The 26,990-nt window shown below is 43.0% G+C and overlaps 1 protein-coding gene across 1 annotated transcript in view; it reads right to left on the bottom strand.

The window, feature by feature from the left end:
- The window catches only part of LOC311126921 (vertebrate ancient opsin-like), a gene marked incomplete at both ends in the record, with an annotated part of 42,659 nt that overhangs the window by 10,607 nt on the left and 5,062 nt on the right, over positions 1-26,990 (bottom strand). Inside the window, 3 exons of the mRNA XM_084158628.1 lie at positions 17,344-17,577; positions 17,765-17,882; positions 24,623-24,833. Of these exons, the coding sequence (XP_084014754.1) occupies positions 17,344-17,577; positions 17,765-17,882; positions 24,623-24,833 (563 nt within the window). The remainder of the gene's footprint in view (positions 1-17,343; positions 17,578-17,764; positions 17,883-24,622; positions 24,834-26,990) is intronic.

The raw sequence follows: 26,990 nt of genomic DNA, 5'->3' as shown, positions 1-26,990 counted from the left end.
TTTTCTGCTAAGGGGACAGGACAACTTCACCGCATCAAAGGGACGATGGACGGGGCCATGTACCGTCAAATCTTGGGTGAGAACCTCCTTCCCTCAGCCAGGGCATTGAAAATGGGTCGTGGATGGGTATTCCAGCATGACAATGACCCAAAACACACGGCCAAGGCAACAAAGGAGTGGCTCAAGAAGAAGCACATTAAGGTCCTGAAGTGGCCTAGCCAGTCTCCAGACCTTAATCCCATAGAAAATCTGTGGAGGGAGCTGAAGGTTCGAGTTGCCAAACGTCAGCCTCGAAACCTTAATGACTTGGAGAAGATCTGCAAAGAGGAGTGGGACAAAATCCCTCCTGAAATGTGTGCAAACCTGGTGGCCAACTACAAGAAACGTCCGACCTCTGTGATTGCCAACAAGGGTTTTGCCACCAAGTACTAAGTCATGTTTTGCAGAGGGGTCAAATACTTATTTCCCTCATTAAAATGCAAATCAATTGATAACATTTTTGACATGCGTTTTTTTGGATTTTTATGTTGTTATTCTGTCTCTCACTGTTCAAATAAACCTACCATTAAAATTATAGACTGATCATGTCTTTGTCAGTGGGCAAAATTACAAAATCAGCAGGGGATCAAATACTTTTTTCCCTCACTGTATGTATTCACCCCCTTTGCTATAAAGCCCATAAATAAGATCTGGTGCAACCAATTACCTTCAGAAGTCACATAATTAGTTAAATAAAGTCCACCTGTGTGCAATCTAAGTGTCACATGATCTGTCACTGGATCTCAGTATATATACACCTGTTCTGAAAGGCCCCAGAGTCTGCAACACCACTAAGCAAGGGGCACCACCAAGCAAGCGGCACCATGAAGACCAAAGAGCTCTCCAAACAGGTCAGGGACAATGTTGTGTAGAAGTACAGATCAGGGTTGGGTTATAAAAAAATATCTGAAACTTAGAAAATCCCACAGAGCACCATTAAATCCCATATTAAAAAATGGAAAGAATATGGCACCACAACAAACCTGCCAAGAGAGGGCCACCCACCAAAACTCACGGACCAGGCAAGGAGGGCATTAATCAGAGAGGCAACAAAGAGACCAAAGATAACCCTGAAGGAGCTGCAAAGCTCCACAGCGGAGATTGGAGTATCTGCCCATAGGACCACTTTAAGCCGTACACTCCACAGAGCTGGGCCTTATGGAAGAGTGGCCAGAAAAAAGCCATTGCCTAAAGAAAAAAATAAGCAAACACGTTTGGTGTTCGCCAAAAGGCATGTGGGAGACTCCCCAAACATATGGAAAAAGGTACTCTGGTCAGATGAGACTAAAATTGACCTTTTTGACTATCAAGGAAAACGCTATGTCTGGCGCAAAACCAACACCTCTCATGACCCCGAGAACACCATCCCCACAGTGAAGCATGGTGGTGGAAGCATCATGCTGTGGGGATGTTTTTCATCGGCAGGGACTGGGAAACTGGTCAGAATTGAAGGAATGATGGATGGCGCTAAATACAGGGAAATTCTTGAGGGAAACCTGTTTCAGTCTTCCAGAGATTTGAGACTTGGACAGAGGTTCACCTGCCAGCAGAACAATGACCCTAAGCATACTGCTAAAGAAACACTTGAGTGGTTTAAGTGGAAACATTTCAATGTCTTGGAATGGCCTAGTCAAAGCACAGACCTCAATCCAATTGAGAATCTGTGGTATGATTTAAAGATTGCTGTACACCAGTGGAACCCATCCAACTTGAAGGAGTTGGAGCAGTTTTGCCTTGAAGAATGGTCAAAAATCCAATTGGCTAGATGTGCCAAGCTTATAGAGACATACCCCAAGAGACTTGCAGATGTAATTGCTGCAAAAGGTGGCACTACAAAGTATTGACTTTGGGGGGGGGGGGGGTGAATAGTTATGCACGCTCAAGTTCTGTTTTTTATTGTCTTATTTCTTGTTTGTTTCACAAGAAAAAATATTTTGCATCTTCAAAGTGGTAAGCATGTTGTGTAAATCAAATGGTACAACCCCCCCAAAAATCAATTTTAATTCCAGGTTGTAAGGCAACAAAATAGGAAAAATGCCAAGAGGAGTGAATACTTTCGCAAGACAATTTTAAATCCAGAATGGTCTGATGGGTGAGAATATTAGCCTATCACTTGTGAATGATGCCCAGCATAAGAAACTGCCTTTTTTGTGTGACTTTTTCGAAACATAGTTGCACACCTCATGTAGCCTAGCCCATAGGCCTACAGTTGAAGTCAGGAGTTTACATACACCTTAGCCAAATACATTTAAACTCAGTTTTTCACCATTCCTGACATTTAATCCTAGGAAAGAAATCCCTGTCTTAGGTCAGTTAGGATCACCACTTTATTTTAAGAATGTGAAATGTCAGAATAATAGTAGAGAGAATTATTTATTTGAGCTTTTATTTCTTTCATCACATTCCCAGTGGGTCAGAAGTTTACATACACTCAAATAGTATTTGGTAGCATTGCCTTTAAATTGTTTAACTTAGGTCAAACATTTCGGGTAGCCTACCACAAGCTTCCCACAATAAGTTAGGTCAATTTTGGCCCATTCCTCCTGACAGAGCTGGTGTAACTGAGTCAGGTTTGTAGGCCTCCTTGCTCGCACATGCTTTTTCAGTTCTGCCCACACATTTTCTTTAGGATTGCACATTTTCAGGGCTTTGTGATGGCCACTCCAATACCTTGACTTTGTTGTCCTTAAGCCATTTTGCCACAACTTTGGAAGTATGCTTCGGGTCATTATCCATTTGGAAGACCCATTTGCGACCAAGCTTTAACTTCCTGACTGATGTCTTGAGAGGTTGCTTCAATATATCCACATAATTTTTTCCTTCCTCATGATGCCATCTGTTTTGTGAAGTGCACCAGTCCCTCCTGCAGCAAAGCACCCCCACAGCATGTTGCTGCCACCCCCGTGCTTCACGGTTGGGATGGTGTTCTTCGGCTTGCAAGCAACCCCCTTTTTCCTCCAAACATAACAATGGTCATTATGGCCAAACATTTCTATTTTTGTTTCATCAGACCAGAGGACATTTCTCCAAAAAGTACGATCTTTGTCCCCATGTGCAGTTGCATTTCTATGGCGGTTTTGGAGCAGTGGCTTCTTTCTTGCTGAGCGGCCTGTCAGGTTATGTCGATATAGGACTCGTTTTTAGATACTTTTGTACCTGTTTCCTCCAGCATCTTCACAAGGTCCTTTGCTGTTGTTCTGGAATTAATTTGCACTTTTCGCACCAAAGTACATTCATCTCTAGGAGACAGAACGCGTCTCCTTCCTGAGCGGTATGACGGCTGCGTGGTCCCATGGTGTTTATACTTGCATACTATTATTTGTACAGATGAACGTGGTACCTTCAGGCATTTGGGAATTGCTCCCAAGGATGAACCAGACTTGTGGAGGTCTACAATTATTTTCTGAGGTCTTGGCTGATTTCTTTTGATTTTCCCATGATGTCAAGCAAAGAGGCACTGAGTTTGAAGGTAGGCCTTGAAATACATCCACATGTACACCTCCAATTGACTCACATGATGCCAATTAGCCTATCAGAAGCTTCTAAAGCCATGACATCATTTTCTGGAATTTTCCAAGCTGTTTAAAGGCACAGTCAACTTAGTGTATGTAAACTTCTGACCAAATGGAATTGTGATACAGTGAATTATAAGTGAAATAATCTATCTGTAAACAATAGTTGGAAAAATTACTTGTGTCATGCACAAAGTAGATGTCCTAACCGACTTGCCAAAACTATAGTTTGATAACAAGAAATGTGTGTAGTGGTTGAAAACCGAGTTTTAATGACTCCAACCTAAGTTTATGTAAACTTCCGACTTCAACTGTATATATTTTGATAAGGTTTGTAACTAAAGTGGCCAAATAACTTCTTTAAATTAAGCACATTAATCGGCTTTACAAGGGGTTTAGAGCATAACTGGCATACATAAGCAGCACATGAGTTTCAAAAATGCACCTTTATAATAAAAGCATTACATGCATAATCGCATTTGCGGTCACTTTGATAATGGTGTTTTCCCGCTAATGGAACATTATAGCCTACTGCCATATGCGTATTGCTGCGCTTATAATGTGAAGAAATAGCCTAATAGTTTATCAACATTTTTAGCTAAATGTTCTGATCTGTTGCGTCAGCCACATTGCATAAAAAATGTTTTTTGATGCTAGTGGTTGTATTAATTTGGGATCTATTGCATCACACAACTGTCCCAGACTATGTTTGGAATATTTATTTCTCGCACAGAATAGGTCAACTTTTGTACTATGGGGGATAGTAGATTGACATAGGCTAGTGCTTTTGCTGTTCGTTAGGCCTACTCATCTTGTTGGCTGACAAAAAGTAAATGTGGACATTTCTTCCAATATCTTCAATATGCACCTCGATGTGTCTGTCTTAATTTGTAGCCTGTTAGAAAGACCCGATCACGTGATGGAGAGCCATGTGAGTGAGAGGTGGCCACTGGCCACAAAAGGCATAAATAGTTTTAGGCTGCATTACGACCACAAAGGGGATGCCGCCGTGAAATTCGAGGCATTATCAAGTGCTTGTCAAATTGTGAATGTGAGAGTAATGAAGAGTGTACAGTCTGCGCAAAAAAACAAAGCAGAGCTCATGCCTTTTAAGCAACTTTTTTCAAATCATCATTAGTCGCATCATGCAATATTAAAAATCAAAACATATAGCCCAACGTTTGTAGAACAACTAAAGTTACATTAATAACTCTACATTAAGCATATAGGAGTACCTATTTCTTTGTTAACCGCTCAACACAGAATAGCCCTTCAAATTGTTTGGAGAAAATATTTATATTTTATTCAGCTTTGTTCAATTGTATTCTTCATACTATAAAATAATATCAAATAATGCCACGGAATTCTAAGCAAATCTTGTCTGCTAAATAAACTGGTGTAGCCCAAAGCCATTTGGCATAGCCAGATCAGGGCCTAACATAAGGACAACTCAGAGTATGCTATTCTGTTCTTTTGAAATAGACTACATTTTCTTCATATCATGCTTCTTTAGACCTGTCTAAAATAAATAATGGATTTATTGTGAAGGTGTAGGCTATATTACATGTATTTATTATACTTTTTTAAATGTAGACGTTCCAAAGGTCTGCATCAGTGGCTTGTAGGCTATGTGTGGAAGCCACACGAAATTTCCTGACCGCCACAACCCTACTCATATACCTCCCTCTTATCAATAGCTCTTATCAATTTATACATTACAATTCATGGAGAATGCTGTTATTTCTATCGGAAAAAATAAAGTAGATGTTTTTTCCACTTGGAAACGGCAAGTTCGATCAACATTATTCAGGGTTTCCTCACATGTAAAGGTGGTGGAATTATGAGATAATTAAATCAAGGTCAGAATATGGTGTATATGTAGACACACCTCCACCACACCTTGTTTTCTTAGATCTCCATCCTAAACGATTAGTGGTCAGAGAGAAAAGAGCATAAAAATGGAGAAAAGAGCATACAAATTGAATTACATTGCATTTAGGCACGCTTAACTCGGGTCGGAATTCCCCCCTTAGTGTGTAATCCTAGCTGTCACTCAAATGACGAGGGGCTGAAGCTCATTGGCTGAAACTCAAATTGCTAGGGGGCTGGCCCACCTGGGGGTAAATAGGGAAGATGGCACAGCACAGCAACAGTCGCTTTCAAACTAGGGATTTCGTGGCTAATTAAGGTAAAACAGTAATTCTGCTCATAGATTATGCATGTATGAACTACACATTGACACATCCAGCCTAAAGCGAGAGGTTTAAAAAATACTAATCACCAAAGTACTGGAGCGTGTCTTTAAAATCAGCCATGAATACCCTTGTGAGGAGGGAATGGAAGCTTGTTGTGTGCAACAAGAAGGGGCAATTTAATGCAAGATTCACACATAAAAAAATAAATATATATATACATTTCTAGCCTGTCTATCTATGGGTAACAGGGTTGACGTGTTATGCTAGAGCCACTCAGTTTTTCACCACAAAACACAAAAAAATTGCCAAAAGAAGTAGAACCAGCTCACCTGCTTTTACACTATGATTTAACTATTAAATGTTCAATGTTTCATTTGAAAGAGACGTAAAATGAATCACTAATCACGTGCAATAAATAATAATGTTCAGAAATAACTTTGTCAAAACAACAAAATAACTAGGGCGTTACAATAATGGTGAAATAATGGAGTATTTTTGTGGGTTAGTGGGTTAAAATATTCATAGAAGTCACAGAGGGTGCATGGAGGGACGTGTTAAAATGCAACATTTTGGCACTTTTACCAACTTAATTCTTATTGGAAATTGGTGCATAAATTATATTTAAAGTGGAACTGACAGTGTTTTAACTACTTTGCAGATATGAAACAAACAGACAATCATAACATCAGTCAAAAATATCAAATTCCCAGTTTATGCTCTAAAACTAACTTAATAAGAGGTTTTAAAAATAGGTTATATTTGACTCAAAATTCCACGACGTACAGTAAGGTATTGTTGGCAGAATACATTCAAACTAGCAAGGGCAATGATCACAAGTCAGTCATAACGTGGCTAATAGGCTAGCGTATCTATTAATGTAGCTCTTTATTTAGCAAGCTACAAACCCAGAGCCTAGTATTAGCTAACTAGCAGCTGGGAGGATGTCATGTGATTGGAAGAGTGGGTGAGTGACTGACTTTTTCCCCTCATATCGTTTTTCGGTGGCAACAGCTGAATGCAGGTGTCAGAAAAATGTAATCGCTTTGCTAGCTAGCTAGTTAGCTATGCTGAACTTGAACGACTGTTATCCAGTTAGGATATCTCTTGCGTTCGTAAATTCACTCTGGCTATGTACTCTGATTTCAGAGTACTCTCATCTGAGTGTGCCAGAGCGCATGATAACTGATTAATTTACAATTGCGCAACACCCGCTGAATATGACCAGTGTCATGTAAATGTAGGCAAAAAAAGTAACAGTCACGAACACGCTAGATAACACGTAAACAGCCTAACCAGCTCTTCTAGGGCAGGTAAAATGGTCAGAGTGAAGTGTTCTCTCATTTGTGTCTGGAAGTAGCAAGCAAGCTAGCCAACTTTAGCCAGTTAGCTTGTGTACTTGACTGCCGTTGTGAGGAACACTCGGATCAACCCTACTCCTCGGCCAGAGCGTCCAGTGTCAATCGTGCAGTGTGTGCTCTGAACGCTAGGAGAGCGAAATGCTTTGAATTTAGGAACCGACAATCTTACAATGCTCTGAATTTACGAACGACCCGGAGCGCACTCTGACACACTGGAGGCGATTTATGAACGCACCCTTAGCTAGTTGTCAATCAAATGTATTTGGCATTGATCAAATGGGCGGGCAGGCAGGCAGGCAAATTCTCATTCAGTTGTCAAAACGTGGGTTGGGACAAGCATGCATTGGCAGGCAAGCTGCAGAATGACGAGCAGGCTACTATTCCCCATCACTTGCAATTTTGACGGCCAACTAACTGAACAAGTTTGAAAGGGATAATCTAATGTTCCCTGTTTGATTTGAGCTCATCTTGCTCTGGCTTGCATTAGTTGTTGATCTTGTTGTTGTTGATGTGCATAACTGAGGGAGAGAGAGCCTACCTTTTCATGGTTGTTTGATCAATAGGACTGTAAAGTTTCCAAATGTAAGAGGACTCCCGTGGTATTTACATATTTTCAGAAATCCATTCAGGTGTATTTTGTGGCTTTTGGCGAATGTGATCTAAAGTCGAGTTGTTGCTACTGCCTGTAAACACACAGTCCAGTTCAAAGTGAATGATGGCAGGCCCATGTGGCAAATTGCTTATTTGCATAAAGGCCTACTGTAGCTCTGATTGGCTGTGGGGCACTGATCTGCATAGACTCAAGTTCTGGACGAGACAGATGTTTTTATTAGGTTTTATTTACTGCAGTGTCTATTAATTGTCAAAATGCACGGCCGCTTTCCCACTCTATAGTACTATAGAAATTTTTGAAAAAAAGAATTGTTGCTCTACATAAAGATGTCTTGGGCTATAAGAAGATTGCCAAGACCCTGAAACTGAGCTGCAGCAGGGTGGCCAAGACCATACAGCGGTTTAACAGGACAGGTTCCACTCAGAACAGGCCTCGCCATGGTCGACCAAATAAGTTGAGTGCACGTGCTCAGCGTCATATCCAGAGGATGTCTTTGGGAAATAGACGTATGAGTGCTGCAAGCATTGCTGCAGAGGTTGAAGGGGTGGGGGGTCAGCCTGTCAGTGCTCAGACCATACGCCGGACACTGCATCAAATTGGTCTGCATGGCTGTCATCCCAGAAGGAAGCCTCTTCTAAAGATGATGCACAAGAAAGCCCGCAAACAGTTTGCTGAAGACAAGCAGACTAAGGACATGGATTACTGGAACCATGTCCTGTGGTCTGATGAGACCAAGATAAACTTATTTGGTTCAGATGGTGTCAAGCGTGTGTGGCGACAACCAGGTGAGGCCTCCCGAGTGGCGCAATAGTCTAAGGCACTGCATCGCAGTGCTAGCTGTGCCACTAGAGATGCATGAGTGCTGCCGGCACTGGGGAGCTACAGTTCATTGAGGGAACCATGAATGCCAACATGTACTGTGACATACTGAAGCAGAGCATGATCCCCTCCCTTGCTAAAGAAGCTGAGGGTAAAGGTGATGGACTGGCCAAGCATGTCTCCAGACCTAAACCCTATTGAGCATCTTTGGGGCATCCTCAAACGGAAGGTGGAGGAGTGCAAGGTCTCTAACATCCACCAGTTCCGTGATGTTGTCATGGAGGAGTGGAAGAAGACTCCAGTGGCAACCTGTGAAGCTCTGGTGAACTCCATGCCCAAGAGGGTTAAGGCAGTGCTGGAAAATGATGGTGGCCACACAAAATATTGACACTTTGGGCCCAATTTGGACATTTTCACTTAGCGGTGTACTCACTTTTGTTGCCAGAGATTTAGACATTAATGGCTGTGTGTTGTGTTATTTTGAGGGGACAGCAAATGTACACGGTTATACAAGCTGTACACTCACTACTTTACATTGTAGCAAAGTGTCATTTCTTCAGTGTTGTCACATGAAAAGATATCCTCAAATATTTACAAAAATGTGAGGGGTGTAGTCACTTTTGTGAGATACTGTATGTTGGAATGTATCTAAAATTCATTAAATCATTATGGTAAAATATATTATTTGGCCAATTTTAAATATTTCATATGTACCCTAAAAAATGTTATCTAAATTGTATTCATTTCCACATTACCTTGCAGATAAAACTGTTACGTGACTGACCTTTTTGTGAGCTTTTTCTGGCACAAAAGCAGATTCCAGGAAAACCCTCAATGCATCTCCCCCAGCAAAATCAAGCATGACCCGTGCCACTATTGACCTTTCCATTTCAACACCAAGTCCAAGCTACTGCTTCTCACATTCAAACAAGTTACTTTTATAGTGCTGTCTCTTTACTTTCCAAAGGCTGCTGAAAAGAAAAACTATGGCCGCGATTCAATTAAATAGAGAGGAGAGGAGAGATTGACTTCATGCCTTGGCAGCAGCTAATGGGGATCCATAATAAATACAAATACAAATCGCATTATGTTCAATTAAATGCTGCTTTTAAAGGCAATTTCAGATTGAGCCGTCATATGCAGTGTTTACCATGAAAGCAATCTCCGCGAAATGTGGGAACATTGCCTTTCAAGCTGCATTGGCTACGACCCGCGATCCGATTGATTCCTTGTCTATATTGACATGCAATTCTCAAATGGATGTTCACTTTAGACAGTGTTTTGTCCACTGACCTTGAAATCTTGAAGGCTTTAGCAGAGAATCCATTTAAACTCTAAAAGTATAAGCCGTTGGGGGGGAGGGCTACTAAGCTAACATATGGAATTGTTTTAAGATGGTCAAACCATGGAACATTTAGCTATTTGATTTGGAATTTTAGGACCCCTTTAGGTATCAAAAATATATTTGTATTTTTTTTAATTGGGCCTTTACTACTATAGCACATTGAAATGCATTGAATAACACATTCCTAAATGGCTCAAAAAACTAATCATAAAGAATACGGTTTTGAAGTGTCTGTCCTACAGTTGAAGTCGGAAGTTCACATACACCTTAGGCAAATACATTTAAATTCAGTTTTTCAAATTTCCTGACATTTAATCCTAGTAAAAAGTCCCTGTCTTAGGTCAGTTACGATCACCACTTTATTTTAAGAATGTGAAATGTCAGAATAATAGTAGAGAGAATGATTTATTTCATATTTTATTTATTTCATCAAATTCCCAGTGGATCAGAAGTTTACATACACTTAATTAGTATTTGGTAGCATTGCCTTTAAATTGTTTAACTTGGGTCAAACGTTTCGGGTAGCCTTCCACAAGCTTCCCACAATACGTTGGGTGAATTTTGGCCCATTCCTCCTGACAGAGCTGGTGTATCTGAGTCAGGTTTGTAGGCCTCCTTGCTCGCACATGCTTTTTCAGTTCTGCCCACACATTTTCTATAGGATTGAGGTCAGGGCTTTGTGATGGCCACTCCAATACCTTGACTTTGGAAGTTTGCTTGGGGTCATTGTCCATTTAGAAGACCCATTTGTGACCAAGCTTTAACTTCCTGACTGATGTCTTGAGATGTTGCTTCAATATATCCAATACTTTTCCTTCCTCATGATGCCATCTATTTTGTGAAGTGCACCAGTCCCTCCTGCAGCAAAGCACCCCCACAGCATGATGCTGCCACCCCCGTGCTTCACGGTTGGGATGGTGTTCTTCGGCTTGCAAGCAACCCCCTTTTTCCTCCAAACATAACGATGGTCATTATGACCAAACAGTTCTATTTTTGTTTAATCAGACCAGAGGACATTTCTCCAAAAAGTACGATCTTTGTCCCCATCTGCAGTTGCAAACCGTAGTCTGGCTTTTTTATGGCAGTTTTGGAGCAGTGGCTTCTTCCTTGCTGAGCGGCCTTTCAGGTTATGTCGATATAGGACTCGTTTTACTGTGGATATAGATACTTTTGTACCTGTTTCCTCCAGCATCTTCACAAGGTCCTTTGCTGTTGTTCTGGGATTGATTTGCACTTTTCGCACCAAAGTACGCTCATCTCTAGGAGACAGAACGCGTCTCCTTCCTGAGCGGTATGACGGCTGCGTGGTCCCATGGTGTTTATACTTGCGTACTATTGTTTGTACAGATGAACATGGTACCTTCAGGCGTTTGGAAATTGCTCCCAAGGATGAACCAGACATTTTTTTTCTGAGGTCTTGGCTGATTTCTTTTGATTTTGTGTTTGTTTGATGATGTTCCAAGCTAGGACAACAAGAAAGCAACTATGGCACTTAGGTCAAAAATGTGTCAACGTAATGGTGTTAAGAATTAACTAAAATGCAGGAAAGAGGACCAGACTTGAATGCAACCACTTTAACTAGTTGCCTTGAACTCAGCTCCCTAGCAACTCAACAAGCACCAGCTGCTACTAATTTCATGTTAATTGTAATCTTTTGTCGCAATTTGCTCCTGTCAGGTCTCGTTCACTAACCTCTACTCTGTTTGTTAGTGATGGGGAAACAAACCTTCCTGAAGCATTGAGGCTTTCCAGACAATTGTTGAAAATAGGTCCATTACTCGAGGCCTTGATCAACACAGTGTACACTAGTGGTACCTACTGGTCAGTCTGTCCTATCTGGTGTATTTATTCTGTTTTATCTGCTATCCTGTGTGATCTTAAGTATGCTCCCTCTAATTCTCCCATCTCTCTTTCTCTCAGTCTCCTCTCCCGGAGGACCTGAGCCCTAGGACCATGCCTCAGGTCTACCTGGCCTGACGACTCCTGGCTGTCCCAGTCCACCTGGTCATGCTGCCGACACAGTTTCTGCTGTTCTGTCTGTGGCTATGGAAGCCTGACCTGTTCACCGGACCTGCTACCTTATCCCGGACCTGCTGTTTCGACCCTCTCTCTCCCTTTCTCTCTCTCTCGCTCTCTACCGCACCTGCTGTCTCGACCTCTGAATGCTCGGCTATGAAAAGCCAACTTCCTCCTGAGGTGCTGACCTGTTGCACCCTCTATAACCACTGTGATTATTATTTGACCCTGCTGGTCATCTATGAATGTTTGAACAACTTGAAGAACAATCTAGCCTTCATGGCCATGTACTCTTATAATCTCCACCGTCACAGCCAGGAGAGGGCTGGCCACCCCTCAGAGCCTGGTTTCTTCCTAGGTTCCTGCCTTTCTATGGAGTTTTTCCTATCCACCGTGCTTCTACATCTGCATTGCTTGCTCTTTGGGGTTTTAGGCTGTGTTTCTGTATACTGTAAGCACTTTGTGACATCTGCTGATATAAAAAGGGCTTTATAAATAAATTGATTGCTCCAGCTGTGGCCCGGCCCATGTTCCTCACAGCTGTGACCTTCTCTCAGTTCAGTGAGCCGATTGCCTCGATGTTCCAGTTCTCACTGCTGGTCACAGCGTAGCCCTGCCCTCCAGGCTCACCATTCCCTCTCGATGGCCGTCATGGCTCTTCCTCCACTCAACACACTCCACTTCAATTCGCATCAAGTCTGTTCTTCGCTTCACCAGCAGATCCTACAAGGTTCCTCTGGCCCCTCTCTCTGCCAGTGACTACCTCTCTCCCCACCTCGCCATCCTTGGCCTTCTTGTACTACAGAGACGTCATCTGCTCGGCTCACCCTTCTCGCCACTAGGAGTTGGATGACTACCACTCCATCGTTATGGATCTGACCGCTCGTTTTGGTGGTCCAACTACCTACAACTGCCATTGCCTGTTTTCGGCTGTCACTGCCTCCAGGCTGCTGCAGTAGAATGTCAGCACCTATTCGGGCGCTCTTGATAGCTGTACTGTAGCCTCTTCGCCCACCGGCTGTCCATCGCCTGCAACCTTTGAGATTGTCCATCCCACCCTGCCTGCATCCTGTCTGCCCGACGCAAGTGGCCCCTGATGCATCCCCCTTACTGCCTCTGCTTGCAGCTCCGCTCTGCCCCCCCTTCCTTCGGCCATCTTCTCCCTAGCTCCAACGACCGGTTACTACGATTCCCTTCGACACTCCGGCGGCGGCTCACCCTCTTTCTCTGCCAGTGAAGACTTCTCTCTTCACCTCCGGTCCTGCTGATCCCGCAGTGTCTCACCTTCCATCCCTACCAGCAATGAACTCCCATATCCCAGCCAGCTCAGCCAGTTACATGCCAGTTCGGCCCCTGGTCTTACTAGCTGAGACCCTCTCCTAGATCATTGAACCAACTGCTTCTGTTCAAGTCTTCAACTACCCACAGCCCTTACGACCCACTCACCTATTGTACTTTCTACAGCTCAAACAATCTCAACATGCCTCTCCATCCAATCCACTATTCATTACTAAATCTGGTTCCATCGCCTCACCAATGGTTCCATTCCCATCTGAGACAAACTATCCATGTACGGCTATCCTGCTGACCAATTCTCCGGACACGACTTCCGCATCGGAGCTGCATCCATAGCATCTTGACACGGCATCCCAGACACAGTACATCTCCTTGGACGCTGGTCCTCTCAAGCCTATCATTCCTCTGACAACAGCCCGCAACATCTCTCAGAACCTGCATTTACTCAAGCACAGTCTTCCAGTCCCTGCCTCATTTCACGATACCATATACCTCAAGCACTGAATCCTACCCAACCAGACAAAAGAGGATTGGCTCCCCAGCTGAGCCTGGTTCCTCTCAAGGTTTTCTTCCTTCAATGGAGTGTTTTACTTGCCACTATCACTTCTACTAGCTCTCCTGGTGTCTAAGGTTGGGTCATTCCATGGGCATCTTGTCCATATGCCTGTACTACCTCAAATATATTAGCAACCATTCAGCACATGCAGTCCAGAACCTCTCACTTCCTCTCCAGGGTATGACTTACTTGGATATCTCTTTTTGGGGATTGCCATCACCACAGCAGCCTATTTACCATGGCCTGATGATGATGTCTCCCTGAAATTCCAAGCCAAACTCTAGAGTCCACCCCCCAGATCCTTCATCTGCAGCGCTTGGATTAATCCGGTCCATTCTCATTCCTCTCCTGAATCCTTATTCTCACATCCATTCAATTTCCTCAATAAATATTCTAAACCCTTTTCAATGTCTGGTCCTTAAACTCATGAAATAAGAATATGAATAGCTTCATCTGCCAGCAGCATACCACCCTGCATCCCACTGCTGGCTTGCCTCTGAAGCTAAGCAGGGTTGGTCCTGGACAGTCCCTGGATTGGAGACCAGATGCTGCTGGAAGTGGTGTTGGCAGGCCAGTAGGAGGCACGTTTTCTTCTGGTCTAAAAATAAATGTCCCAATGCCCCAGAGCAGTGATTGGGGAAATTGCCCTGTAAGGGTGCCGTCTTTTGGATGGGACATTAAACGGGTGTCCTGACTCTCTGTGGTCACTAAAGATCCCATGGCACTTATCGTAGGGGTGTTAACCCTGGTGTCCTAGCTAAATTCCCAATCTGGCCCTCATACCATAATGGCCACCTAATCATCCCCAGCTTCCAATTGGCTCATTCATCCCCACTCCTCCCCATGTAACTATTCCCCAGGTCGTTGCTGTAAATGAGAATGTGTTCACAGTCAACAAAATAGCTTGAGCACCATAACCGAGAACGTCCACAACGCTTTTTCCGTCCAATTGAACGGCTATTCTGGAGGCTAGAAGGTTCTATAAAATGAAGAAGGCAACCATCATAAAACTTTCACATTTCTCAGCTACATGGAGGACACAATTAATTTCCCATATTTCTGTGCACTGGACATGAATGCCAATTGCCATTACAATCACAAAGCAGAAGTGTGTGTCAGAAGAGCTTTGGTGAGTGGTACAGTGGACCTGTATAGCTCAGTTGGAAGAGCATGGCTCTTGCAACGCCAGTATAGTGGGTTTGATTCCCGAGACCACCCATATGTAAAATGTATGCACAATGACTAAGTCACTTTGAAAAAAAGTGTCTGCTAAATGGCATTTATTATGATATGGCACATAGCAGGATGTACCTGCATTCTTCTAAGAAAATGTATTTCATTTTGCCACATGGCCGAGTACACAGGATGTAATGCTAGCAGAGTGTGAGGCACAGAGTGTACTGTGTCTAGCATTCCTCTTCAACAACCCCTTTCTCAGTGCAGTAGCTGCTTGTGTGCAGTGAAAGTTGTGCTGGGACCAGAGAAAGATACGACTCTGGCTGGGATTGCACTGTAGCCAACGTTCTCTAATTGCCTTCACAACAAGGCTCAGTCAGGAGAGGGGGAGAGAGGGGAGAATACTATTTTTTGGTCGCTGTAGAAGCCTTCAGTCCTGAGACACCATCAGTATCACCACAAATAGAACGAGAAAGCATGCACATGATTTGTGGCGTTGTAACTGCCATTTACATCAAAAATAGAGATTTGGTACAAAATATAAAACTATTCTTTAATGGCTATGATTGACCAAATTAATGGTGGCTTTGTAACTGCCTTCATACACAGGTTGGTGCTTTCAAGGAGAAACCAGGCCTCATTTAATCAATGTGCCTACAGAAATGCATACCAGGGTTAGTTCGACTGATAGCCTTGTTTGTAAAAGCCAAGTGAGAAAGTGCAGAGACCTTGGAATTTGTATTTTTTGGAATTGCTCATTTCTTTCTGTGAGTGTTTTATCTGTGAGTGTTATTTTGAATTATATTTTCTCTAAAAGCATCTGGTTTCCCGTTCTTAGCTACTCTTGGCAACATTGGGTGCCTGCAAAGAAAATTATTTAGCAGGCACCGAATGTTAATTTGGCTTGGGGGGAGAAGCTGTTCCGGAGCCTGTTGGTCAGAGAGCCGATGCTTTGGTACCATTTGCTGGACGGTAGCAGAGTGAACAGTCTATGGCTTGGGTGGCTGAACTCTTTGGCAATTCGGGCCTTTGACACCGCCTGATATAGAGGTCCTGGATGGCAGGTAGCTCAGCCCCAGTGATGTACTGGGCTGTCCACACCAACCTCTGTAGCGCTTTGTGGTAAAGGGCGGTGCATTTGCCATTCCAAGCGGTGATGCAGCCAGTCAAGATGCGCTCGATGGTGCAGCTGTATAACTTTTTGAGGATCCGAGGGCCCATGCCACATATTTTCAGCCTCCTGAGGGGGAAGAGGCGCTGTCATGCCCTCTTCACGACTGTGCGGGTGTGTGTGGACCATGTTAAGTCCTTAGGGATGTGGATGCCAAGGAACTTTTCGCTCTCGACCTGCTCCACTACAGCCCCGTCGATGTGGATGGGGGCGTGCTCTCCCCCCTTTTTCCTATAGTCCACGATCAGCTCCTTGGTCCTTGGCACCACACTGCCAGGTCTCTGATCTTCTCCCTGTAGGCTGTCTCATCACCGTCTGTGATCAGGCCTACCACCGTTGTGTCCTCAGCAAACTTGATTATGGTTTTGGAGTCGTGCGTGGCCACGCAGTCGTGGGTGAATAGGGAGTACAGGAGGGGACTAAGCACACATCTCTGATGGGCCCCATGTTGAGGGTCAGCGTGGCAGAGGTGTTGTTGCCTACCCTCACCACCTGGGGCCAGCCCATCAGGAAGACCAGGATCCAGTTGCAGAGGGAGGTGTTCAGTCCCAGGGACCTGAGCTTGGTGATGGGCTTGGAGGGGACTATGGTGTTGAATGCTGAGCTGTAGTCATTGAACTGCATTATCACATATGTATATGCAGTTATTTCCCCTCTTGTCCAGGTGGGAGAGAGCAGTGTGAAGTGCAATTGAGATTGCGTCATCTGTGGATCTGTTGGGGCGGTATGCGAATTGGAGTGGGTCCAGGGTGTCTGAGATGATGGTGTTGATGTGTGTCAATTACACTTCATAATTACAGATATGATCCCTTTTTAACCCTTCCAATGAAAGCCTTAGAGGAAAACTCAGCTGACAGTTCTTTTTCAGTCTGTTGTTTTTGGGTGTTAGCCTGTCCTTAAATATTGTATGGTGTATGAATAAATGTCTGCTTTAAAAATGCATTAGCTCCTCGATACGCAGGCAAGTACCAGTTCATTTTGCAATTATAAAAAGGTATCCTGTGCATTGAGCATGGGAAATGCGCTCTACAAATTAATTAATTATTATCACAGCGGTTCTTGATTTCTCTGGCTCATCTGCTCATTGAAAGAGAGATATACATTTAGATATACATTTACCTCTAAACCGTTGGACAACAATAATAACAGCAATATCACATATCCATACTCTATTAGCTTCAAGTGAAATGAATAAGCCAGAGAATATCATAAGTAGCAATGCGTTCAGGAGGAAAAGAGTGAGATACCTGTTTGTTCATGAAGACGTAGATGACTGGGTTGTAGACTGCAGCCGTCTTGGAGAAGAAAGCGGGTGCGGCAGCCAGTCTGGGGTCCAGGTAGATGGTGGGACAGGCTGTGACAATGATGGAGAAGGCTGCGTAGGGCGTCCAGCCCACCATGAAAGCCACAATCATCACCACCACCATGCGGGTCACCTGACGCTCCGGTTTCTTGGCGTTAGCCAGCCTGGCATGGGACACCTTAGGGTTGACGTGACAACAAACACCTTCGGTTATTGAGCTAGAAAGTCTGCTGTGTGAGTTTATTTAAAGACTTTAAGAGCTGAACAGGATGTAATTACTAGACATTACAAGCCTGGCCAATGACTACTTTGGTTCAGTTGCATCCTCTCCCAATAGTTCCAGTATTTTATAAATGGGAACTGACCTTCCTCAGCTTCTGTAGGAGTTTCCCATAGCAGTAGATTATCACCCCCAGGGGCATTATAAAGCAGGTCACAAAGAAGGTGATTATGTAGGTGTGATTTGAAATGTTGTTGGAGTACCTGAGGAAAGTAGAACATAAACATTTGAATGACATTTCCAGCATTTGCTACATGGCCCAGCCTTATGGCTTAGTCTGTATTTAAAGGGATAGTTCACTCTTTTCAAGTTTAAGCTTATTTTCAAACTGTTTTTAAAAGTATAAGTTGGTTATATAGCATATGTCCAGCATCTCCTGACAAGCATTTTTGGAGCCAGCTAACAAATGTAAAAATGGTTTGTAAAAATGACAACACCCTAGGGATGTCGAAAACAAACAAAAACTTTTCTTTTTAAAGTTAACTGCTACTTTAAAGGGGCAATCTGTAGTTGCTACATCCATATACATCCTTATGAATTGATTATATACACTGAGTGTACAAAACATTAAGGACACCTTCCTGACATCAATAAGGGATCATAGCTTTCACCTGGATTCACCTGGTCAGTCTATGTCATGGAAAGAGCAGGTGTCTTTAATGTTTTGTACACTCAGTGTATACCCATTATTAACTTATAAATGCCTCATGAGCTTAGTTTTCCCCCAATGTTTGTAAACATTGTAAATGTAAACAAACACTGTATAGCCTCAAAACATGGTTAAAACAATAATATTGATATTATGGATGGTCAGTCCCTGCATCCATAGCTCTGTGTATTAATCTGAGAGTGGCTACATTTATCCAGGCCCATCCCTCAGCTTTTTACCAAAACAGAGGCGGGGTGCCTTGGTTATTGTTTCAACTGTAGATTCAGCCTTTAAGGACACCATAAAAGTGTGTGACATAATGTTGACAGAGGAGAAGGGTTGTATTGGACCTGTCAGATAGGCTTATTCTGTTTTGTGCCTCATTTGAGCTGCAATTAAAGTGGGAATTCTACAGCTGAAGCAAATCTATGGGACACATATTTGGGGTCCCAGGGGCCAGTTGACGGAAGCCTAATTGTGTAATTTCCATTATAATAACTGCTACCGCTATCAAAGGCGGCAAGCTGGGGATTCATTCTCACAGAACCAGAGACAGACTCTAGACTGTTTTGGACAAAATCTGAAGTTGAGTTTAGGGAGATGCACCCAACTAAAATGTTTTCTGACAGACCCAAATGTTTTCGCAGAGTGACAAGTTAGGACACTGATATATCATGTATATCCTTGAATGTGGCTTATAATTGCATTGTTGACTGTATTTCACTGCCTTAGCGATGGCTCTCTCAATGGACCAGAGGCAGTGCTTGTCAGCCCCCCTACCTGCTTCCCTTTGATTAGCAATGCTTAACAACATTACCATGATCTCTAGAAGGAGCACACCCCTTAGGGTCAAATAATCTTGACTCCTTGACTTGAAAGTATTTTTCCATTGTGAAGTTGAGATAACTTCGCAAGGTGCCATCAACTAAGTTACACACACAAGGCTTAGTCTTAACTTCTAGCTAGTAGTTACAGTATATGAAGAGTTTAATTCCAAAATGCTATATATCCACTTTCAGAAATGGTAAATTAGCTTTTATTATTTAAAGAAGTTATTGGTGTGTTTTTTCACTATCTAATCATGGCATGGGGTTGTCGATGATGGACGTGTTTGTTTAAAATCTATTACTTTTATTTTATTTGCAAAATGCTATACAGTGGGGTCCAAAATTATTGACACCCTTGAAAAAGATTAGAATAAATTACTGTATGAAATAAATAATTCAAATATTGAGCTTTAGTGTATGCTCCAAAACATTTGAAAATTATATTATTTTATACTAATACAAAAATATATTTAATTCTCAAAAAGGTAGGGGTGAAAATAATTGACACCCTTGTTTTCAATACCTTTCAATAGCTCACCTTGCGAGGATTACAGTCACTCTTGAATTGTGGTGGCATTTGCATCCCTTGGCTTTGCAACCATGAAAAACACTTTAAAATGACAAATAGTTACACATCATACATGTTTTATTTTACACAGTATTGAACTGTTTGTCATTGACAAACCATAATGCAACTCCTTCATACTGCAAAATGTTACCTTAATGCATTGTTTAAAGTACTAAGTGCAATCAAATTGGCTTGTTCCAGTAGTAATGAGTAGAGTTGTAGTGCTGTGTTTTTAGGATTTAGAGATGTCTATCTATTATTTTGAATGCTAGAAAGTAATATATTGTATAGGGCAATAAAAACAAAGAAGGCTATTAAAATAAAAATATATATAACAAATATAATTGTTACGAGATGTCACCAAGCCAATAGATGGCGCTGCTGTTATGTGTATCTGAGTGTGATACTACAGTATATAGTCCTAGTGAGCCAAGTTCAGCATGACTTACTATGCACTGAATGGAGCTGTATGCATGCTACAGAGTGATCCTGAAGTAAAGACCTTCTAATCAGCATTACCTTGCTCTTGTATAGAATAAACACCATACAAAACATGGTGTCAGAAGTCAGAACCAAATAGGTATATCCTTGACGAATCAAAATATCAAAACGACACACGGATAAATGCACAGTAGGAAGGGACGTGCCAACTAGCTAACCAGCAACAAAAAAAGTATTATAATAACAACAACGACAACAATGGCTTACCCGGTAATTCCGGTACCAGAGCCTATGGACATGAAGGGCGATACATACAACAACTGGAAACATTTTCGAGCACAATGGGAAAACTATGAGATAGCTACCGGTCTGGATGAAAAGGAAGCAAAAGTCTGCTATAGCAACTCTGCTAACCGTGATGAGAAAGAAATGTCATCTCTTACAGCAGAATCTTTATATGCCTGAAGCAGAGAACTGACCCAGTAAAAATTAGAGGCGCTACAGAAACACTTTGAGCCATCCAGGAACATGACCTACGAGAGGTACATGTTTAATGCTTGTGAACAAAGTCAATGTGAAACATCAGAGCAGTACATTGCAAATCTGAGGAAGCTAGCAGACACGTAAATGTGGCGCATTACGAGAGGAACTAGTCCGTGACAGGCTTGTCATAGGCACTAAAGATATAGCTGTGTGAGCGCGTATGCTCAGAGAACCCAACCTCACACTGAACAAAGCCATTGACGTGTCGTTCAAGTGAACAAGAACAAATGCAAATCAGGACAATTGGTGGAGGTGAACCAGAGACTGTACATTATACCTCCGAGCGACGTTCAGAATCAAAACGCCAAACATATGGTCGTAAACAGACAGAGTTTACAGGGGATAATAACAAACATAGAATGCCAAACGACTTACCCTGTCATTACTGTGGGTCAGTACATGCCAAAGCCAAATGCCCAGCATATGGTGTCACCTGTTAAGCATGTGGAAAACAAAACCATTTTGCCAGAGTTTGTAAACAAGCACAACACAAACCTCAACTCAGTCTATTAGAGGAAGATAATGAGTCAGATGACCAAACAACAGATGCAATGTGGTACATCTCACAGGTTAATTCTGTGGAAGACAAGGGAAAAAATTGTTCATTAACCTTAAGCTAGCTCCACTCAGTGATGAGCCATTGACATATGACCCCAGCCATACAATTAAATGTAAACTAGACACAGGATCAACAGTGAATGTCATAAGCTATGGGGACCTACAGCGACTCATGCAAGACGGCAATCCAGTTCTACTACCCAGCAAAGCTACACTCAAGCTATATGACGGCACACTGATAAAGCCAACAGGAGAATGCAATTTCAAAGCAGAACATGATGGAAAATGTTTCATATTACATTTCAGGTCATGGAGACATCCCAGCTTCCTCTGCTGTCAGCTGACACATTTGAAAGACTCAGCCTACTACATGTGAACCACAGCCATGTGTTACATCATGTCGACACCCCAAGCACCACATCCACTGAGGTCATCATGACAACTGAGGAGATCATCTCCAAGTACAAGGACGTGTTCGATGGGCTTGGCTGCCTCCCTGGAGAGCTACACCTAGAAGTAGACAATGCAGCCCGGCCTGTGCAGCAGCTACCAAGACGGATACCTATTCAACTGAAGGAAAGGATCAAAAAGGCCATACATTCAATGGACAATGCAGATATCATCACGAAAGTCACAGAGCCAACACCGTGGATCAGCAACATGGTTGTCATTGAAAAACCTGATAAACTACGAATATGCATGGACCCCAGTGCACTCAATAAAGCCTTACTGAGATCGCACTTCCAGATGCCCACAATAGAAGAGATTCTACCAGAGATATCCAACACAAAGGTATTCTCAGTACTCGATGCCAAAGATGGATATTGGCAAGTCAAACTTGATGAAGTGACCAGCTATCTAACAACTTTCTGGACACCTGTAGGCAGGTATAGATGGCTGAGAATGCCATTTGGAATCAAGCCAGTCACTGAAGAATACCAACGCAGACAGTGTGAAGCACTACAGGGACTAAAAGGAGTGAGTGTGATCGCAGATTACATTCTACTCTATGGATGTGGTGACACACACGAAGAGGCGATGGCAGATCATGACAGAAACCTTACAGCTCTCCTGCAGAGAGCAAGAGATGTCAACCTGAAGCTGAACAAAAAGGAACTCCGGTTAAAGCTACCTAGTGTGACATACATGGGTCATCTTCTCACCACAGAGGGCCTTTGCCCTGACCCAGAGAAAATAACAGCCATTCAGAACATGGATAAACCGACCGACGTCAAGTCACTACAGCGGCTGTTGGGGTTTGTGAACTATCTTGCAAAATTCATGCCCCGCCTATCTGAGATGTGTGAGCCGCTCAGAAGACTGACTGACAAGGACATTGAATGGACATGGCTACCACAGCATGACGCAGCAGTGGAGACTATCAAACAGTTAGTCACACAACACCCAGTGCTCAAATACTAAGACCTGAATGATGAAGTCACAATGCAGTGTGATGCCAGTGAGACAGGTTTGGGCGCAGCCTTTCTACAGAAAGGATAACCTGTTGCATTTGCCTCCAGAACATTGACTCAGACAGAACAAAGATATGCACAGATTAAGAAAGAATGCCTCTCCATTGTTTTTGCATGTGACAAGTTTGATCAGTATCTGCATGGCAGAGAGTTCATCACAATACACAGCAAACACAAACTGCTTGAGACGATCTTCAAGAAATCCCTACTCACAGCACCAAAGCGACTGCAGAGAATGTTGCTAAGGCTATAAAGATACCAACTCCACGTGCAATACAAACAAGGCAAAGAACTACATGTAGCTGCCTTCCTGTTCAGAACAGCTCAATCAACCACAGAGCACAGACAAATGCAAACACCAGCCACAGTCTACGCTATGGGTCTAGCCACAACTGACCTGGAACAGGTGGATCACACCAGTGATGTCACATCTCAACTAAGACAGTGGAGTCAATCAAAGCACACTGTTCCCAGGACCCACTGTTTCAAGCTCTGTACGCACAAATCAATAATGGCTGGCCTGGAACCAAACAGGCTGTGAGTCATACACTGAAAGATTTCTGGACGTACAAAGAGGAGCTCACCACAGAAAATGGACTGATATTTGGACTGTTTTCTGGCCAAGGATTACGGAGGACGTAAAGATCTTTATTAGCAAATGTGCAACCTGCAACCATCCAGAAGAGACAACAAAAGGAGACACTCATCCCCCACCAAATCCCTCCCCTCCCATGGTCCAAGATCGGGATGGACTTACTCACAGTCAACAAAAGCAACTACCTCATCACGGTGGATTATTACGCAGACTACTGGGAGCTCGACGAGCTTACTGACACCACATCAGACACCATCATTGAATGCTGCAAAAAGCAGTTCAGCAGACATGGCGTTTCCCACACTGTTGTTTCTGGTAATGCCCCCCCCTTCTCCGGAATGGACTTTCAAACATTTGCTGATGAGTGGGACTTTAAACATGTGACGTCATCATCGTATCACAGCCAAAGCGGAATCAGCGGTGAAAATGGCCAAAACACTCCTAAAAAAGGATGTGATGGATGGTGAAGACCCATGGAAAGCAGTGGTACAAAATGTCATTCCAAGAAAACAAGCCAAAGGGCTGACAGCAAAATACCACTATGACACACATGCATGTGACATGCCCAACATCATCCAAGGACAAACAGTTAGGGTTCTTCTCCACCCCAATAACTCAGCCAGCACTTGGACGCTGGGCATATGCACTGATCAACTCAGTGGCCAGTTGTATGAAGTACTAGTGAATTGTAAAATAATATCCCTTAGTTTGATGTCATTGGTGTTTCCGCCTTGAAAATCACTTCTTACAAAGACATACACGGACCTTGAGCATTTCCTCCTGTGATAAACTCTTATCGGGGGAGGGGTCTATATTAAATAAAATAATTTGCTAATCACACCCTTTTAGTATGTCATACATTTGAGGATTCCATTGATAATTGTGTGTCTATAGAAAAAAATGGCATTTTTAATTTAAATGAAAGGAAATTACACTGTGAACAAAATGATTATGATATTATGTTAGTCAATTATTTTTAAAGTGTTGATGAAAATCCAAAATTACCTAAAATCTGTCATTGGTGTTCCTACTGCGACTGTTGGCACAATGTTATCATAATAGTCAAAAAAAATTAAAATAATGAAGCTACCATATTTGTTGATTAAGAAAGGGCAGATTTACCCAAATACATTTAAATAAATACAAATACAAAATGCCATGCCCAAATGCCACTGCAATTCAAAAATGACCCTTTTGTGCCTGCGTGCATTTATGATACAAACAGGAGGTTGAGGTTGCTGTACATCTATGTTTATGTGTGCTCTCTGCTCCCTCTCTGTTGCCTCTCACCAGTTTGGCTCGCAGGTGGTGCCGATCTTGCTGACGGTGTAGCTGCACCAGCCGAACACAGGAGGGATAGTCCAGATGAAGGAGAAGGTCCAGACAAACAGCAGGCCGAGCGCCGCATGCTTCCCCCTAAGACGAACATTCCCCAGAGGCCGGCAGATCACAAAGAAGCGCTCGAAGGACAGGACTGCCAGGGACCACATAGCCACAATCCCTTAGAGGAGACACAGACACAGGCAAAGGGCATTCTGTAGGGCCCAGAAGAAACACATCTACCAATTTGGCTGTGACTATATACATCACATAGCACTGACTTGCATGCCTTATTGATTTTAATATAACGATTACCAACATATTAAAATAACAATGAATGACATATTTTCATTAAAAACATTATCTTCATAAGTAAATTCATACAATTTCATTCTTCCACCAAAAGATATAGTCCGGACAAAAATCTGGTTGTTAGTTATTTTGGTAATGTTGCAACAGACACACTAAATAATTTTTGCATAGTTGCTACGTAAAAGGACTGGTCGTCCGTTCTAGCAAAAATGGTTGCTAGGCAGGCTGACTAACGTTCTTGTCGCTAGCTAGCTAGCCAACTTCAGCTAACTCAGTCACGCTTATGTTAACCCCGCTTTACCAAACTAAATACTAGGCTAGAAGCAAGGGGAAATAATGTGTAAGTTGAGATAAATACAATAGATGATTCGGACAGCAACCTGAACATGATGATATTCTTATGGAGGGTCAGTGATAATTCAGATGGAACTGTTAGCAAGCATAGGTGTGCCTGTGTTGGCGAATACAGCACCGCTTGGAATGATGCTCGTCCAATCAGCATCCATGATCGAAACAACCCGTTTCATAAAATTGGCTAAATACTACCATTCTACACTTCACTCTACATAAAATGGGCTACCTAGAACCATTGTAAAAACTGCCAGCTTTCTGGCACTCCCTTCTGGTTAGTTTAGTCAGGCAGCTGAAGCCCAGTTTCCATTGGCACTTTGAAGTCAACCCAGGTTGGGCTGGCCTTGGTGGGCTAGCTCAAATTTGGCCCTAATTTGATGTGCCAGTGGAAACGGGGCTTTAGTCTCCTATTCTTCAGACACTAACCACCTTTAGTTTTCTTATTGGCCAAGGTCACGCCAGTCATTCTTATACAGTTGAAGTCGGATGTTTACATACACTTACAGTGAGGGGAAAAAAGTATTTGATCCCCTGCTGATTTTGTACGTTTGCCCACTGACAAATAAATGATCAGTCTATAATTTTAATGGTAGGTTTATTTGAACAGTGAGAGACAGAATAACAACAAACAAATCCAGAAAAACGCATGTCAAAAATGTTATAAATTGATTTGCATTTTAATGAGGGAAATAAGTGTTTGACCCCCTCTCAATCAGAAAGATTTCTGGCTCCCAGGTGTCTTTTATACAGGTAACGAGCTGAGATTAGGAGCACACTCTTAAAGGGAGTGCTCCTAATCTTAGCTTGTTACCTGTATAAAAGACACCTGTCCACAGAAGCAATCAATCAATCAGATTCCAAACTCTCCACCATGGCCAAGACCAAAGAGCTCTCCAAGGATGTCAGGGACAAGATTGTAGACCTACACAAGGCTGGAATGGGCTACAAGACCATCGCCAAGCAGCTTGGTGAGAAGGTGACAACAGTTGGTGCTATTATTCGCAAATGGAAGAAACACAAAATAACTGTCAATCTCCCTCGGCCTGGGGCTCCATGCAAGATCTCACCTCGTGGAGTTGCAATGATCATGAGAACGGTGAGGAATCAGCCCAGAACTACACGGGAGGATCTTGTCAATGATCTCAAGGCAGCTGGGACCATAGTCACCAAGAAAACAATTGGTAACATATTACGCTGTGAAGGACTGAAATCCTGCAGCGCCCGCAAGGTCCCCCTGCTCAAGAAAGCACATATACAGGGTCGCCTGAAGTTTGCCAATGAACATCTGAATGATTCAGAGGAGAACTGGGTGAAAGTGTTGTGGTCAGATGAGACCAAAATCGAGCTCTTTGCCATCAACTCAACTCGCCGTGTTTGGAGAAGGAGGAATGCTGCCTATGACCCCAAGAACACCATCCCCACCGTCAAACATGGAGGTGGAAACATTATGCTTTGGGGGTTTTTTTCTGCTAAGGGGACAGGACAACTTCACCGCATCGAAGGGACAATGGACGGGGCCATGTACCGTCAAATCTTGGGTGAGAACCTCCTTCCCTCAGCCAGGGCATTGAAAATGGGTCGTGGATGGGTATTCCAGCATGACAATGACCCGAAACACACGGCCAAGGCAACAAAGGAGTGGCTCAAGAAGAAGCACATTAAGGTCCTGGAGTGG

The sequence above is a fragment of the Coregonus lavaretus genome, assembly GCF_964263955.1.
Source record: "Coregonus lavaretus genome assembly, chromosome: 1".
Taxonomy (NCBI): Eukaryota; Metazoa; Chordata; class Actinopteri; order Salmoniformes; family Salmonidae; genus Coregonus; species Coregonus lavaretus.
This window is presented reverse-complemented; position numbering and strand designations above follow the sequence as displayed.